Source organism: Apiospora phragmitis (genome assembly GCF_038363925.1).
Source record: "Apiospora phragmitis strain CBS 135458 chromosome Unknown utg000002l:1.0-5516284.0:1.0-5523493.0, whole genome shotgun sequence".
In the NCBI taxonomy this organism is placed as follows: Eukaryota; Fungi; Ascomycota; class Sordariomycetes; order Amphisphaeriales; family Apiosporaceae; genus Apiospora; species Apiospora phragmitis.
In genome coordinates this window covers 374,987-391,434 of record NW_027117400.1, presented here as the reverse complement: position 1 = coordinate 391,434, position 16,448 = coordinate 374,987, and the positions used below count along the sequence as shown (strand labels likewise).

General features: G+C 54.0%; 5 protein-coding genes across 5 annotated transcripts; 4 read left to right on the top strand and 1 right to left on the bottom strand.

The window, feature by feature from the left end:
• Nucleotides 1-586: 586 nt before the first annotated feature.
• Nucleotides 587-1,831, top strand: PG994_001007 (uncharacterized protein; the record flags this gene model as incomplete). The annotated part of the gene is made up of 1 exon (XM_066852416.1): nt 587-1,831. The coding sequence occupies one exon, from the start codon at nt 587-589 to the stop codon at nt 1,829-1,831; it is 1,245 nt and encodes a 414-aa protein (XP_066720557.1).
• Nucleotides 1,832-2,499: 668 nt separating this feature from the next.
• Nucleotides 2,500-4,878, top strand: PG994_001006 (cytochrome p450 protein; the record flags this gene model as incomplete). Its single annotated transcript, XM_066852415.1, has 5 exons — nt 2,500-3,095; nt 3,155-3,409; nt 3,511-3,990; nt 4,035-4,224; nt 4,321-4,878. The coding sequence occupies 5 exons, from the start codon at nt 2,500-2,502 to the stop codon at nt 4,876-4,878; spliced, it is 2,079 nt and encodes a 692-aa protein (XP_066720556.1).
• Nucleotides 4,879-10,476: 5,598 nt separating this feature from the next.
• On the top strand, nt 10,477-13,029 carry PG994_001005 (uncharacterized protein; the record flags this gene model as incomplete). The annotated part of the gene is made up of 4 exons (XM_066852414.1): nt 10,477-10,554; nt 10,630-11,827; nt 11,886-12,188; nt 12,290-13,029. The coding sequence occupies 4 exons, from the start codon at nt 10,477-10,479 to the stop codon at nt 13,027-13,029; spliced, it is 2,319 nt and encodes a 772-aa protein (XP_066720555.1).
• An 838-nt stretch (nt 13,030-13,867) lies between these two features.
• PG994_001004 (uncharacterized protein) lies at nt 13,868-15,157 on the top strand (the record flags this gene model as incomplete). The annotated part of the gene is made up of 1 exon (XM_066852413.1): nt 13,868-15,157. One exon carries the CDS (start codon nt 13,868-13,870, stop codon nt 15,155-15,157), a length of 1,290 nt encoding a protein of 429 aa, XP_066720554.1.
• A 511-nt stretch (nt 15,158-15,668) lies between these two features.
• Nucleotides 15,669-16,350, bottom strand: PG994_001003 (uncharacterized protein; the record flags this gene model as incomplete). Its single annotated transcript, XM_066852412.1, has 2 exons — nt 15,669-16,077; nt 16,229-16,350. 2 exons carry the CDS (start codon nt 16,348-16,350, stop codon nt 15,669-15,671), a joined length of 531 nt encoding a protein of 176 aa, XP_066720553.1.
• Nucleotides 16,351-16,448: the final 98 nt, after the last annotated feature.

The window sequence follows — 16,448 nt, the reverse complement described above, 5'->3', positions numbered from 1 at the left end:
CCGTAGCTCACATCCATGATAGGATGAAGTATGCAAACTTCGGTGAGCGATGCCACCACTCATCACCTACTGACCGCATACCTGTACATGTGGCACACGCACGCCATCTAAATAAGAAGCCAATGGTTTCTTCCGAGTCCCGACGAGATTGAACGCGAATTCATTTCATAATGCGAGGCATCTGTTTAGATTCCTCTGATCTGCAGCTACAGCCTGCCTTCATACGTGTCTCTTTACAGACCCGCTGGCTGATGGCAGACGGTGCGTCGTGGAACGAAGATCCTGCTACCAGCTTGAGGGCTCCTTGCTCTCTTATCGACATCCGGCTTGTAAAACGGGAACCCATATGACGTAGATCAAGGCCGCCGTTGCTGTGCAGCGGCTTACTTTACCAATCTGCTACTTCCTTCCTTAAGCAGAGCCTGTCGGGTGTGGTTTCCTAGCTCACCGCGGAAGCCACAACCCACCGTCAGCTTTGCCTTGGAGTGGGTTCAATCCCGACCCACCTAGCCCAAGAGAACCAAACCCAGCTCATATTCTTCTTGTTTCCTCGGGGAGATCGCACCGACAGCCAGTAAACACAGTTATGGCAGACCCTCAGAGCAGACGCTGCCTGTTCGAAACGCTGCCGGTCGAGGTCCATCTGAACATTCTCAAAGGCCTACCAGATCTGACGTCTCTCGACAGTGTCCTTCATGCATCACCTAAAGTTTACGGCGTCTTTGCCGTGTACGCAGTCGAGATCACGGAAACCATCCTTGCCTGCGACTACAAAATCGTCGTGAGCTACCACAGACATCCGGCTCGGACTGACGAAATTCACCATGGCCCCCACCCAGTGGAGTCGGGTATCACGTGTGCCTACGTTCGAGTCATGTTTTACATGATGGCTGCCATCCGCTCATCCAAATTCCCCGTCCACAGCCTGTCCGACTTCTGCGTAAAGGTCATCGATCCTTTCTGGTGGAGAGCAACCACCCGTCGGGGCCGGGCCACTCCCGGATACTACATGCCAGAGAGTCTTCCCAGAGACACACCCCCAGGAGTGCTCCGCAGTCTGGTAGCGACTCATAGAAGGCTGAACTGGCTATCTTTGGACTGCTTGAAGTTCTACCTGGCCCGGTTCGAATCCATCCGCCCATCCTGTCCTGCAATAGGGAGGAAGGCCTTCGCGAGGGGTCGTCGAGCCGGAACAATTCACCTCGATGCTGAGGGCTTGGACGAAGTCCCAGGTCGACCTGTCGTGATGCGGGACGGCGGACCGCCTTCGTGGGTCGAGGAGCAGCGCATGACCAGAGCCTTTTGGCGCCTGCAGTTCGTGTACGATTTGCGGAAAGCGGCCCGAGCCTCCCTCCTCCCCACCTGGCCCGCCGAAGACGTCGAGCGTTTGCGGAACTCCGACCAGACCCAGCTGCTGTCTCTGTTCATGGAGCACGACATAGCCTACCCCCGTTGCATCGAGAAGGAGGAGATCGACAGCCTCGGCGAGTACATGGAGGTGGCGCATGGGTGCCACTGGCCCGACGAGGTGCCGGGGAGCCTGCAGGTGTCGCGCGCCGAGTGGTGGCCGCTCCCGCACCACGAGGCTCGGGGCGACAAGAAGCTGGCCGAGAGGTCGCTGGGCGTCCGGGCCAAGCTCCATCTGGCTTGGTACCTGAATTGGCGGGACTTCGAGCGGGATGTGGAGCTCGGGTTCGCGTTCTGGAGCGAGGAGAGGCTGCAGGCTATCGGTCTGATGGGGCAGTGCAGGAGGTTGGGGGTCTGGGCCAAATTCAAGTACGCCTATGTTTGGCACAGCATTAATTCTGGGGGAGGAGCTGCAACACTCTAGATTGGAAGACGCTGGGACTCGAGGCGTGGCTCTAGAAATCATGTTATATCTGAGCGATGTGACCATACGTCAATGGGGGCTTTTTATGTAGACCCCAAAGGAGATAACAACCAGGCGCAAGCTGTATTACCACAGGATAAGCTAGGTTCCTTGCATAAGGCTATGATCAATACTTCTATCAGTCAGCAGCGCTGTGTAGTGTATTTTTAGAATAGGACTCTGTCTCGTTTACGGAAGTGGGTGTCGTGCAACCACAGCCTGATGGAACTCTACACGTTGTCTCAGTTCTTACGTTGCACCAGATATAACAATTTTTACCCGAGCCTCGTCGTTCTTCCCTCGGCAGTTGATCGTTGTAGTACAAGCTCCAACAAGCTGAAAACCTGCAATTGCTTACACGCATATTTGTTGGGGGCGGTTTTGTGACCACACCTTGAAGTCTGATTTCCCTCTCAGAACACAGAAATTTATATAAATTCACTTGAGAAAATCAAACATGTTCTTCGCAGCTAGAATCTCCTTTTGCTTCACCTACCTACACAATTACGATTAGCAGATTGCCCGCATTCAACTTGTCTTTTTACCTCGCTGTCAACGCATAATGGATAATTAGAGATGGTCAAATTTACCTGGGTGTCTGGACCAACTGGTCCAGGGGCTCGGCGATCATGGGTGCGACATTGACCACAACCCAGAGTAGTGGCAATATTCTGATTGCATTCACCGCTACTTTCATCCCCTCCGTGGCCTCCCGACTTTGGAAGATGCTCTGTTTCGCCTTTCACACCTGCAGTTCAAAGAGAGGTGCTCAGGGCACTATTTATCACCAACGACAGGTTGTGCTTGGGAACTCCTCCAGCGCCGACGCTGGCACCTTTTCCCTCCTCGTTCTCCTGTGGGTATGGCGCCGGTTGCAGGCAAAAACGCTTGTCCGCCTGTTGCCCCTACTCATCTTCGGTATCTTGTTCATTGTGGGTTTTACATTGACTGGCGGGTATTCCTCTCAGATCTCGTCTGTTGCTGGTGATGAGGTCCTGATCAACGGGGAAAATTGCAGCATATTTTCTCCGCCTAGTACAGACGATGCCAATTTTACCGGAACCATTGCGCATAATACATGGATAGCCAACAAGATGGATGATGCAGCTAATTACGTACAACAATACTACGCACATCAAGGCGCCAATGTGTTTGATTGCAATAGATTTGTTGTCCAGAGCCTCCCTACTGAAACGTCTGATGGCAATGCCGGATGCCCGTTTGCGTCAGATGTCTGTCGCGAAATACGAAAAACCTACGACTAGATACGGGATACATTGACAGCAACGACCATATGGGTCTCAATGCTCCGCAAGACCGAAGATTTCTTTGGAGGATGGTACTATCCTGTGCGCCATTGAAAACCGATGGCTACACGTCCAGCCATATCTACAACAACAGGACCTTTATCGGGTACAATTACGGAAGAAGATATGGGCCAGGCGAGACGTTGTTTAACTACACAATATCGGTGCAAGATGTGCAATCTCAGTACGCGCAGACAGAGCATGTGGTCCAAGGAACAAACTTCCGAGTACAGTATGTGTCATTTCAGATCTTTTTTCCAGTATACCTATGATACGCATAACCATCGACATCTGCTGGTAGTACTTCCCTGTAGCTAACGGCCTCATACATAGGTCCAGTATGGCGATGTCGTTTAATGGCTCATTGTCCGAGACCTTTAGCGATTTCGTTCCCGACCATACTATTGAGACCCCAGACGGCGATATTATACTCGTATTCCTATCAGGCAACGGGGTAACGTTTGCTCAGGAGTCCGATGATGCCTGGTATAGGGCAACGTCTCCCTATGGGACAGAAAAAACCCTTCATTCCGCCACGTACGGCAATGCATATACCACCACTGAGGCAGCCTCTCCGCTAGGTTGTAAGCAGCAGTTCCAGTGGTGCAATTCAGAATATGGGATTCCGAAAGGATGTGGACCACTCACAGGTTGGCTGGACGCTACGGCTGGCGCCTATCCCCTCTTCAATCTGTCGGCGGATAATTTCAACTCACCAGGAGCGCCTCCCTTCGACACTGAGCCCGGAAGTAGGCTCGACTGGGCTGCAGGACTGGACACTCTAAGCGGGGCCGGTATCCCGAACCTTCTGGGGTATTTGGTGCCAAGGCATTGGCATCTCAGACACTGCTGACTAGTGGTGTTCAACTGGGTCTCTCCAAAAACCAATGGCAGCTTGGTGTCACTAAGTGGTGGAATACCACACTCGCCTTACACCAGGCCGGCTATGTCGATGTAGCTGTAGGGCACAACAATACGGATGCCAACCTGCAACGCTTGGTTGACCCACCTTCCAATGAGTATCAACGCCATTTCTGCCAAAACCAGGTACGTCGAATTCATACTCCCATCTCATCTTCGCACGTGGCTATATGAGAATAAAGAAATCAAGGGCCTTTATTCAGTGTGCTAACAGGCAAGCAGAAAATTCGCCAGGCTGGATACGCCTCGTTCAGCATGTTCGGGCTTCTGTTCACCTACATATTAGGAGCCCTGATCATATTGATGTCGTTTGCGCTAGACCCCATTATGTGCTGCCTGCACAGGCGGGCAAAGTACCGACAATACCAATACCTGGAATGGAGGACTAATGGCGCTCTGCAGCTCCATCGTCTCGGGCAGGACGAGCTTGGGTGCGGGAAATGGAGCGGCTGCACCGATATCACTCCCGTCACGCGCCCGGAGGATCGGCTGGCTGATCTTGACATCTCTGATCTCGAATACCCGAGGCTTAATCGTGAACTCGTCGTCGTCGAAGAAGAAGAAGAAGTCAAGCCAGAAGCCGACAGCCATACTGAAACGGTGGGAAGCGATCAAGCTTCTGCAGAAGCATCGGAGAATATTACTGTGCAAGACATGGATACCGACCACGCCCCGGGCGAACCACAGCGCACATCTGAGGCGGAAGATGTGGATCAAGCGCAAATGGGTCTAGAAGGGCCCATCCTGGAAAACGCCCGGGAAGCGAATTCTCGCCGTTAGCCCCCCTTGCGATCATGATAATATAACCATATAATAAACGACTAAGTGGTAGTGCACACAAAGAAGCTAGATTAGAACTGGACTCAACTCCAACAGTTCCCGCCATTTCATATTTCCTTCTAATGATGTTGTCCTGTAACAACTTGGTACTGTCACCTAGCGGTAATTGGACACAGCAGCCCCCTTTACCCCGTTTCCTACCTACAATTTATTACACCTTGTCGGTTTTCTTAGAACAGATTTCGGGGGCTACAAACCGACGATAATCAACGTCTTGTATTGAAAAGGAAGTTCAGTGCAGTTGTATGTCTTGTTGACTTTGACACGGCCGATAATATCCGTAGGGAGCCACCTGATATGACGCCTTAGAGAGAGTCTTGGAAGCTTGCAGCTCCCCACGCGGACACACCTGACCGGGCCAGATACGATGTACTCTCCAGTGGATGGTATGTAGAAGGCGAATCTTGTGCTGTCTCTGGGCGAGTCGGGGCCTCAGCAATCTTTCGAGTTCTCCGATTCATCTTCACGGCCCCAACAGCCAATTAGGGGCATCCTCTTCAACCAGTCAGAAAGTCGGCCGACTGCAAAAAAGCAAGCCAATCGCTCGCCATGACGAAAGACCGTAAATTACGGAGACTAAACCAAAGCCAGTTTGACGACAGTACGGTCAAGTCGCTGCATCGTCAAACCGTTTGCTTGACGACCTAGGTAGAAAGCATCAAGACTTGCCGATGCTGGAGAGACTAGCATCCGAGACAGCCAGCTGACCAGAGACCAATGACGAACGTGCAGATATGTATGCATGGTCAGAGGATTTGACACGTAGGACGAGTTGATAGAGCTGCAATGCACCCTCTGCCGCCATATATATCCTCAGAATTTCCTTTTCGGGTATCAAGATGCATAAGTGGGTGCCCAAACAGCGTTACAGCCCGAGACGGAACGCCCTGCAAAAGCTTTGGGGAGGGTACGCAGTAGTGGAGGAGGAAGGGGAGGAGGCATTATGCCCCGTCTGCAATCAGATCAGATGCTGCACGTAAACGCCCGGAAGCCCGAGTGACTGCGTTATTTCTCACGCAGTTCCACAGTTCCACAGTTCCACAGTTCCATAGTTCCCATATGCGATATGCTGCATGAGGGCAGATAGACAGCACACACGCAGACGACACCATCCCATTTGCCCTGTGGGGGCCGCGGGGAAAGGTGGGAGCCGCCGGCACAGCTCTCATTCGGTGGACGGCGCCGAATGAGAGCGACCGTAAGCCCTCCCGCATTGCCCCGACTGGGGACTGGAGGAAGCGCCGGATCCCCCATTTAGCCGGCATGCGGATTTGATGTTGAAGAAGCCCCCCGTCTCGGAGTCGTGTGACGGGACTGGGAACTGGGGAAGTCAAAGCCGAGTGAATAGGCGAGCATAGTTCCAATTACGACTGACCAAAGGGGGCCGCTCAGCCATGTTACATGATAACTTCACCATTGGTTGTTTTGTCGCACCAATCTGCGTCAAGTCTCATTCATCCCAGCCGTCTCTCTTATCAGCATTCCGCTTTCTACCGAGACTCCCAAATCTTCCTGTCTGACTACTTGACACGTTAGATTAATGCTGCTCTGGTGCGGCGAGATGACGCGCTCGAAGTCGTTTTGTATCATCGGGCGAAAAGAAAAATAATTACGACGGGATCAGCCGCTGAGACCGGCCGGCCTTTGCTCACTAATGCAGGCTGTCTGGCGCTACGTTGATAGCGCGATCCTACGAGAAAGGCGCAAAGAGGTTTTGCCGTCATCTGGAATGAAGTTGTCGTAGCAATCGGAAACTTCGAATAGTGCATTGCCACTGGCTCCGAAGGTGTGAGCCCTGTGCTTATGAGCTTATGGTTGACGTGGTTGCTGTTGCTGTGACAGAAAAGGGTCTGCCGCTTGACACAGACCATAAACACTGAGACCCTTTCGAAAATGTCCCGAATGCCCACACACAGTGTATTATTGCATCCAACGGACACGACGACTCGAAGGAGCGCCACCACCTGATCATAACGGGAGGCATTTCCGGTAGTGCTGACAGTTCACTTCAGTTCAGCTGGGCAGAAGCTTGCAGGCTGGGCTGCTACTCTGTCCGTCGTAGGAAAATCAATCCGTGCTGCGGACATTTAATTCCAGTTAGCAGTTAGCCTGGCAAGCCTGGGCGCCGACCGGGTGCCCCAGGCGGCGCTAAAACATGCAGCTAGAAAGGACCACCCCGGATGTTTCTTTTGACAGTTCAGCAGAAGGAAATGGGCGAAAACGCCCTATCACTGTGGGCTTCGTTCGGAGGGTTTTAGTAGGGGGGGGGGGGTAGGTCTCTTATCATGCAAGCACTTTGGCAAAAATGGAGGCCGCGCGATTAGCGACCTTCGAATGGGGCCGATCCACCAATCTCGAGATTGAAGATGCGTGTCTGAATTGATTGTCTTCCACAGGTTGCTTCCTTGCATCGACAAAAGGTCCAAGCAGATTGCAATGCGACCCGAGAAGGATAATGTACGCGTGGGAGATGGGCTTTTTGGAACCTATTGCCAAACTTCGCGCTGATAGCTCCATTGGGATATTCGGTTGCATCCAATTGGAAACGAAATCACGTTGCGCGTCCAGTCGCAGACTCGCGAGTCGCGACACCCAAGACACTTAAGCAGCAAGGTTTGAAAAGGTGACCACTGACGATGGAGATGGGGGAAGGAGAGACACCCGAGGTGCGGCCCAGCGCCCCCCTCACTCTCCCTGGGTTTTCCGTCACACTTCCTCAAGATTGAAGGAAGCAGTCACCTCTATGACGGCCAATCACGCCTCTTTCCAGCGTTGTGGAAGCTAAACCATGGGCTGGGAGGTTCAGTCGAGCCCCGGTCCCGGGTCCTGCCCGGCAGGCCAGAAGGCAGGCTACAGCTCGTTGTGGCTAGGCGGCTCAAAATTTGGTCCCTGGCACCATACTTAAGCTTCCCTGGCACTGGGCTCCCTTGTCCGTCACAATTGATTTGAGTACTGCGCGTTGTTCGTCACAATCACCTCTACATAGCACCAAACTGGTGTTGCCCAACTCGTATCCGATGATGGTGATGTTCGACGGAGTTGCAGTTGCCGCAACGTCAATATCCGTGTTGGCGGCAGTTGTTTGTCCAAAGTGGGCTAGAGCTCTGTGCGGCCATGTGCTGATGGAGCATTGATTGAATCTGTTGGCCAGCAAGAGCAAGATGCCCTTGGCACACCCGCTTGCCTCTCATTGCATTGCATCGAATCCTGGAACGCTTCAATTGCCATGAGGCTGTCAAATCTTGTAGACGTGCACCATCGCCATATCAAACACTTGCGATTGATTTACTAGCCCATCATTCATGGGATTCTCAATATTCCGGTACATACCATCGCATCTCCAGCTACATGTATCGAGTTTGCTATCGCCATGGATGGGGTGCCTGTGAGGATGCCTGTCTGGGTTTTGGAGGTTAGACACGCCGTCAGTTGCGCACCAAAAGAAGGAGACCGTCCGATCTCCGCTAATTGCCTGTTCCTGGCTCAGCTTTTGGAATTGGAATCTACAAATTGAGCACCGTGCCAGGCACCAGGCACCAGGCAGCTCGGCACACTAACCTCTTAGCACTTGTGCAGTCTCCATGTTGAAATCGATTTCCAGCCAGCCCATAGAATGCAAGGCGAATTCAAACAAGGCAAGCAACGATGGAGTCAAGGACCCGCTCGCTTCTACCTGTGACTTCCGTTGACGTCGGGTGCGTGCCTCTGTACCTACCGGGATAGATCACCTCTGCCTACGACGGACAAGGTTTCCTCGCCATGCAACCTGCTTGCCCGCTTGCACTTGCAGGGAAGTTGCTGCAGGAGAGGCTTCAGCACATTCGTCTTGGCTCTTCTGCCCAGAACGGCCCCTCCTCGACTACGACTTCGGTGTCTCTCTCACTCAATTACCCACCCGTGCTCTCATCCGACCTAAGACCTGAGCTGTTCTAAAGTTCCCTGGAGACCCTTCCGCTGCCACTACAACAACATGGCCTTTGGGATGTAGACTTCGCTGTCACTACTGCATCGCACGATCCACCCCATTGTCGCCCAGTTCTCTCATTTTCGTATTTGTTGTTTTTCCTTCTGCTTAGGAGAGCTTTCTTTTCTTGATTCATTCTCGACATCATATGCTAGCTATCGCTTCAGGTCTGAAATCGAGAGACCGATCCTTATTCTTCCCTATCGTCAAATCGTCTATCACTGGGTGGGATTCTATACTGACTGCGCACACTTACTTGAGTGGCATTGATCTCTTCTCGCTTCCATCGGTACTCTTTACTACCCGCGAGGAGCTTCCGGGCTAGGGTTTTTTCTCGACGCCATTCCAATCGGGTCTTGCACGTAACGACCCAATCGCGCGACACTCCCGTCTGCATGAGACACCGGAAAGACATATCATACCCTCCAGCTCACTACTTGCAAGTCAACCAACCTGGCTGTCTTGCATTTTCTATCCCTATCTACTGTCCCCTCGACAAACCACCGCAATCGAGGTATCGCTATTGGTTAGACACAGGCAGCCCTTGCCTCTATCGTTGCGACGGAACATTGCTCTCAACATACTGGCAAAGAAGATTGGAGGTCGTAGCACGTGGCTTTTTTGTTGGTGAGGCTCAAGCGAAATCGGTCCTTGCAACGATTCTGCCAAGGGTCATCACGTTGCGTCAGCAAACTACGTCGCGAACCCCCCTCCTACACACAGCCATATCAGGCCGTTGGTATAGGTGCCCAAGCAGCGCCTTTTCCAGGAAACCTTGAGTTGTAGTTCGCGCCACGCGCCATTCCCTATCGACGACTAACGTAGCGGCGCTTTTTTAGCTTCCTAGCAACGTCTCTCTTTGCTCTTTGTTGGTCGCCAAGATTCTCCATTGCACAGGGTCTTTCGTCACTTTTCAGGTTGTTTCAAGCGATACCCTGCTCGGTGTCTTTGCCCCTGCAGCTTGCCGAATCACGTTCCGGCCAATCCTTGGCTTCCAGAGGTTGGCTAGCGCCTCTTTTTTAGCCCAGGCGTGTTTGCTAGATGCAAGTGCCGCTCCAACTACTTTTGTTGGTCTCATTGCCAAGTGGATGCTTGGACACGCAGCTCTTGCTGTTTGATTCATAATGGATGGGAGTACCTGCCCAAGGGAGCTGAGAGGCTCTCATACTTCATCACACCCCCGGGCTTTTTCAAGTTCGAGCGTCGCTACCAGCCATTCTTCGAACCCACAGGGTACGTCGAGAAGCACAAACACTTCCGTATCCCGAACCTCTTCTTCTGGGTGGCCATCGCAGTCTCACCCGGTACACAAACATCATCATAATCGCTGCGGAAGCTCCAACGTCAGTGCGACAAATACTAGGCCGCCTTCACGATTAGCCAGAGAAATGAGCGATGACGCGAAGCAAGGAAGGATCCCAGCCATATCCAGCTATCTCCAGGAAAGGCTGCAGCAGGAGAGGCGGGATGGCGCTAGAAACAGCCCGAGAAGAAGCGATGGTGGGAATACTCCGACTAGTGGGTTCCTAGATGAAGAGGTAAACAGCTCGCCCTTGCGGAGGAGTACGACAGCCATGGGACGGCGGCCTCGATCGGCTAGTGGCGATGAGGCCGACAGCCAGAAAGGATTTGGAGCGAAAGAAATGGAAAAGGTACGAAATGCACCGTTCTCCTACCGGTTTATCGCAATTGAGAGCGTTTACGATGCTAACAAACTATCCATACAGACGTTGTCGACTTTGCACAAACAGAATTTCGACCTGAAGGTGGAACTGTACCATCGAAGGGAGCGGCAGAATGCATTGGAGCAGAGGAATGCCACGTTAGAGAGGGATCAAGCCGAGCTGATGGAGCTCAACGAGAACGTGTGGTCTGAACTGAATCAGCGCGATATAGCCCTTAAGGAGGCCATGGCCCTCATCGTGGGTTTGGAGGACAGAGTAGCGGATCTCCTGCTGGAAAGAGAAATGGTACGGCAGGTCGAGGCAGACGGGACGTACCGACACTCGCGTAACGACGAATCCGAACTAGACGAGCCGGCCGCCTCGACGCCGAAAGTCGCGCGATTTCCAGGCGCGCTTGCTGTTAACGACGATAAGATCTTGGAACGGATGCCTAGCTTCATGTCGGAACGCAGCGCGCACACCGAAAATCTGCGAAATGTCATTCTCAACAACCAGAGCAGCATCTTCCACTTGCGCAAGATATCACAGTCCAGCGCTGACCCTAGCGAGCTTGCTAGAATTACGAGCCCCAGCCTCAGCGTGCTGAGTGAAAGCTCTTTCAAGAGTGTGTACGGTGAGAAGGATAAGCTCCTTGCTTCTCCACAGTGCCATCCGCTGGACCACCTCTTCGACGATAACATCGACGACAAGTTTGACGACTACGACGACTTGCCCGCTCCGACGAAGCAGCCGAGCTGGGAATGCCAAAGAGGCGGCAGTGCATCGAGGACGGGTAATGGGACTTTCAAGAGCAGTGCCGCCTTCTCCTCTCCACTCCAGTCACTTGGCACCTTGGTCGATACGCCGTCTCCTCTCCAACAACTGGAAAGGCTGGAATCACAACTAGCATCTGGTGAGATGCGAAGACCGTCCATGGCGAGTCGAGGTAGTAGCAGCAGCATCAAGATGTCGCCGTCCGCTCGACACTCGCAGGCTGCCTCTCAGATCAAGACGAAGCAAGAGAAGAGGGAGGCACTCCGTCGCGTGATGACGTCGACGCCGACCGAAAGAGACCTAGCAGCGTCCCGAGCACTGCCTCCGACACCCGACACTGTGTCAACCAACACACTTCGTCGATACCACAACTCGAACGACACTTTATCATATGACCATAGAAGTACACCGCAGACCAGTGTCTTTGATGCGCGTTCCAAAGCGTCGTCGGGTCAATACTCGCTCGCATCGTCGCTTGATGGCCGAGGTAACCCAGCGTCTCAGACTTCTCAGCCCGCTTCGACTACCGCCTTCACTAGTCGCAGGGAAAGAGCCTTCACGGCAGTTCAACACCAACCGTTTTGCGCATCACAATCAGTACAGCCATCTCTTGCCACCTCGACCGCACTCGGCATGCGAAACGACTTCATCGCGGGCCAGGGCCAACGATTGGTCGTCGGATTCGGAAGACTCGGATGGCGGCGCTGATGCCTACTCGGAGGATAAGGACAGTGACTTGGACTACTGGATGCGTGAAGGCTCCAAGGGCAACGGTGGAAACCTTGGTCTGCCACCTCATTCGCGTAACATGGGAAGAGCCGAGCCGGACCTCTTCAGCTTTCCTGAAGGTGGGTTCAAGGCGGAAGCTCTTCTCGGGAAACGCAGACGAGCGGGCTGGTCAGCTCCCCCGCCTCGGGGTTGAAACGGGAACCTCTGGATGCGCCACCAGCCACGATGACTCGCTCCGAAGCGGGCAAGTTTCAGGCACCAGCTCCCGATGAGCCGGAAGGTGGCATCACACCGCCACATCGTAGGTCGAGCCTGCATGCTGGCACGGGAAGTATGAGTTCGAGCTCCAATGCTATGACTTCTTCTTCAGCAGGGAAGCTTAGGAAGAACCCTGTGCAGAAGAGCAGCTTGGGCAAAAGCGCAGGACGGGTGAGAAGCAGCAGCATCGACTCCTCCGTGCCAGCTCCCCGTCAGCAGCAGCAGCAGCAGCAGCAGCAGCAGCCGTTACAGCAACAAGGCCAAGCCGGCGCTATGCCCAGCGGGAAGCGGAACCAGTACCCACCGATTGCGGGACAGCCTGTGCGATCCAGAGCGTTTAGCGGACTCAACGGACTTTTTCGACGAGGGGCTGCGGCCGATGACCAGCAGCAACAGCAACAAGTTGAAACGCCGCGGCAGACGAAGCCGTCGGGGAGATTGAGCGTGCCACCACCACCGACTCGGCAATGGGCCTCCCGGCCGCCCGGCGTGATGGACGATGAGCTCACGAGCGCCACGCCGCCGCCGATCCAACGAAAGCGAGCACCCCCTACACCTATCAACACAACTAGCGTTTCGGAGATGGATGAATTCGGCATGCGGCCCACCACATCTGACCTGGATACTGTGCCTAATACGCCGCAGAGTGCCAGCAGGCGATCGAAGTGGCTGGGGCTGGGACGCAAGAAGAATGCGGCCTGAGGCAGTAAAGAGGATTGATTGAATGATTGTATTGATATGTGAGATGAGAAGGGATGGACAAATAGGTGGCCTGGCCTGTCTCTATTGGCAAAAGGTTCGGGGGATTCCGGGACGACGGCGTGTTTATTGGTTACATTTTACAAGGACTTGCGCAAGCATGGTCAATCGCATCGAATTGTGAGATCGCAGAGAGCAAGTAAGCAAGCAAGCATTGTTTTGTTTTGTTGCTTCTTAGGTTACGACAGTGTTAAAAATTGGGCGTACTGAGGGGGTTTGTCATTTTAGCTGGGGACACGACAGGGCAGGGTCTTCTCGGTCTGTCGGGGTGTAAAAATAAATATTTGAAGCAAAATTGGCATGCAACGATTGAAGAAAATGAGAAGAGTTTCACTCTGGAGAACAAGCACAATCATCATAGGTATATGTAGTCTTACTTTTTCTTGGCTGCGTGTCACATATGGTAATGCCCAGAGATGATCTGCTGTGCTGTACTGTTGTTCGCCTGGCCGCATGCGATTGGGTAGGTGCTCCAGGCACAAAGGAAGAGGCCTAGAGAGAAAAGCTGGCGCCCGGAATTTTCTTTTCCCCAGGTGTCCTCGTGTCGATCTTCCCGCACGCTAGCGCAGGGACCGATTCGACCTCAGATCTGGTGACATCACCACTCGAGCTTGAACTTACCTGACATTTCAGCCATTCGCCCGTCGAGATGCACAAGACTCATTCCACTTGCTGCCAATATCAATTTACTGGACTTGCCTGAGATTAATATATGTTTCGAGCTGCGTTGATCGTGAGACGCATTGTACCCTCTCTTCCAAATATTGGAACGCAGACCATCATGGCTAAGGCTACAGCTAGCACGGCGACGGGAGCAGCGCCGCTGCGCCGAAGTGGGGGGAACTCCAGCAAGCACGCAAAGGAAGAAGAACAGCGAGAAGATGTGAAAGTCAAGGCCGAGGTGCTGGAAAGTCTGAGAGGGGTCCCGAAGCGCGTGGCGTCTGCATCTGCCACACCGGACCTGCGGGGGAGCAAGCGCGTCAAGAAGGAAGTGAAAGAAGAGGACGACGACGAAGAAGCGTATTTCGATGATGAGCCACCTCCAACCAAACGGCGCCGCGCCATCAAGACGGAAAGTCCCAGTCCCAGCAAGAAGAAGACGAAGACGAAGAATGCATCAACGCCCAACAAGAAATCGCAGGACGAGAAAGCCGCCGAGCTGCAGGCGCGGAAGCTGAAGTCCTACGCCCAGTTCGCCAACGCGTCGCCCTTCCCAGACTTCGCGCACCCGACGCCCGCCGAGTGCAAGCTGGCGCACCGGATCCTGGTCTCGCTGCACGGCGCGCGGGCGCGGCCCACGGAACCCCCAACCAAGGCGCCCGCGAGCCGCGCGGGCTGCGGCGACGCGCCCTCGGTGCTGGACGCGCTGGTGCGCACGGTTCTGTCGCAGAACACGAGCGACCGCAACAGCACGCGCGCCAAGCTGAGCATGGACGCCGCGTACGGGGGCAGCGACAAGTGGGAGGCCATCGTCGCGGGCGGGCAGGCGAAGCTCGAGAAGACGATCCAGAGCGGCGGGCTCGCGGCTAACAAGTCGCGCACGATCATCAGGGTGCTCGAGGAAGCGTACGCGCGGTATGGGAAGTACTCGCTCGATCACCTGTTCGAAAAGTCGGATGAGGACGCCATGGCCGAGATGCTGGGGTTCCAAGGGGTCGGGCCCAAGACGGCGAGCTGCGTGCTGCTGTTTTGTCTGCGGCGGGAGAGCTTCGCGGTGGATACGCACGTGTACCGCCTCACGGGCCTGCTGGGCTGGCTGCCCAAAAAGAACGGGAAGATCAGTGCCAACCGCGAGCAGGCGCAGGCGCACCTCGACGCGTGCGTGCCGGCTGAGGACAAGTACGGCTTACACGTGCTGCTGATCCGGCACGGGAAGGACTGCGGCGAGTGTAAGGCGGGGGGCCGGAACTTGGGGCAGTGCGAGCTGAGGCGGGCGTTTCGGGGGGCCAAGGTGGATGGGGAGATTGGGGACGAGAGCAGGAGGGAGGAGATTGAGGAGGTGAAGGGGGAGGTGGAGGGGTGCGAGACGGATCGGGATGCGGTGGCTAGTACGATTGAGATGATGTCTTGAGAGCCGAGCGAGCGAGGCGTGTATTTGACTTACTTGCTTGAGGGGTGGGAACGGATTGGGCTGAGGTTAGTGTATGATATGAAATGACAAGATATATATGATTTTCTGGGGTTTCTGGGTTTCACAGCTGGGCGGCTACGAGTTGGCGTTGGCGTGGGTGTTGGGCATGGCTTGGCTTACACACGACTTGCCTCCCATGGGTGATCTACGGCGATTTGAAGCATGTTTAATTGACTCTGGGAGACTTCAGCTGAAAACTCAAGCCGGAGTTGATAACTTATTATACTACGGTAGCTGTTTTGGGTATGTCATACACGTCCAAGAACATGCCTCCGACGAGAAAGATTGATTGGATGAGTGACAATCCCCAATCAAGTCACGTTCATTGGTTCGTACGTGTATGCTTACGAGCGCACCATCTCTTCCCGTCGCAATCTCCCCTATGGATGAAATGTAGCCTCTGTCTCTCTCTTCTTCACAACGCCATCACCCGCACACACTACATACGTAGTTAATACACAATCTCCACCGGCACCGTAAAATTGGCCGGTCCCGCGTAAGCCTGCACCGTACCCGTCGGCGACTGCTGGTTCGTCCAGACGATCTGGTCGGCGGGCACATGGTGCGCCGCGTAGAGGCTATAGTGGGGGCCTTCGAACCAGTACTCGATGTTGCAGGTGGTGTTCGTCGTGCTGCTGCTCTTATCATCTGCTGCATCTAGTGTGTTTGGGTTGGACGAGTCGGAAGAGGAAGAGGTGGAGGAGGTGGAGGTGATGATGGTCCAGGCCCACGTGTACCGCGCGTCGTCGGCGCAGGGGGTCCGCGATACGTTGACCAGCTGCCCGTTGGACTCGGTTTGGGGCGTTGCGAGGCAGGAGGTCGCGATAGTTTTGGGGCTGGTGCTTAGGTCGAAGGAGTAACTGTTCGTTGTTTTCGCCTTGATCAGAGAAGGGAAAAGCAAGTCAAGCAAGTGGGGGGTTGATGGATAGGGGCTATAGGAGGAAAATTGGATCTGGGTCGAGTGGTGATGGACAAAGTTTCAGACGAAGGGAGAGAGGGATGTGCTCATACCTACTCAACAAAGAGTGCGAGATAACTTCAGCATAGAGGCCGGTGATGGTGAAGTCACTGGGGGCTTGAGAGGGCGCCGCCGAAGCGAGACGTAGGACTAATAACAGAGTAAGGCATCTCATCTTCGAAAGAGGCTTGGGCTATTGTTATCGTGGACAAGTTTCGATATTGAGATGAGTGTGGTCGAAAACAACCCCGAAGTCTTCGGCACAGTAACCAG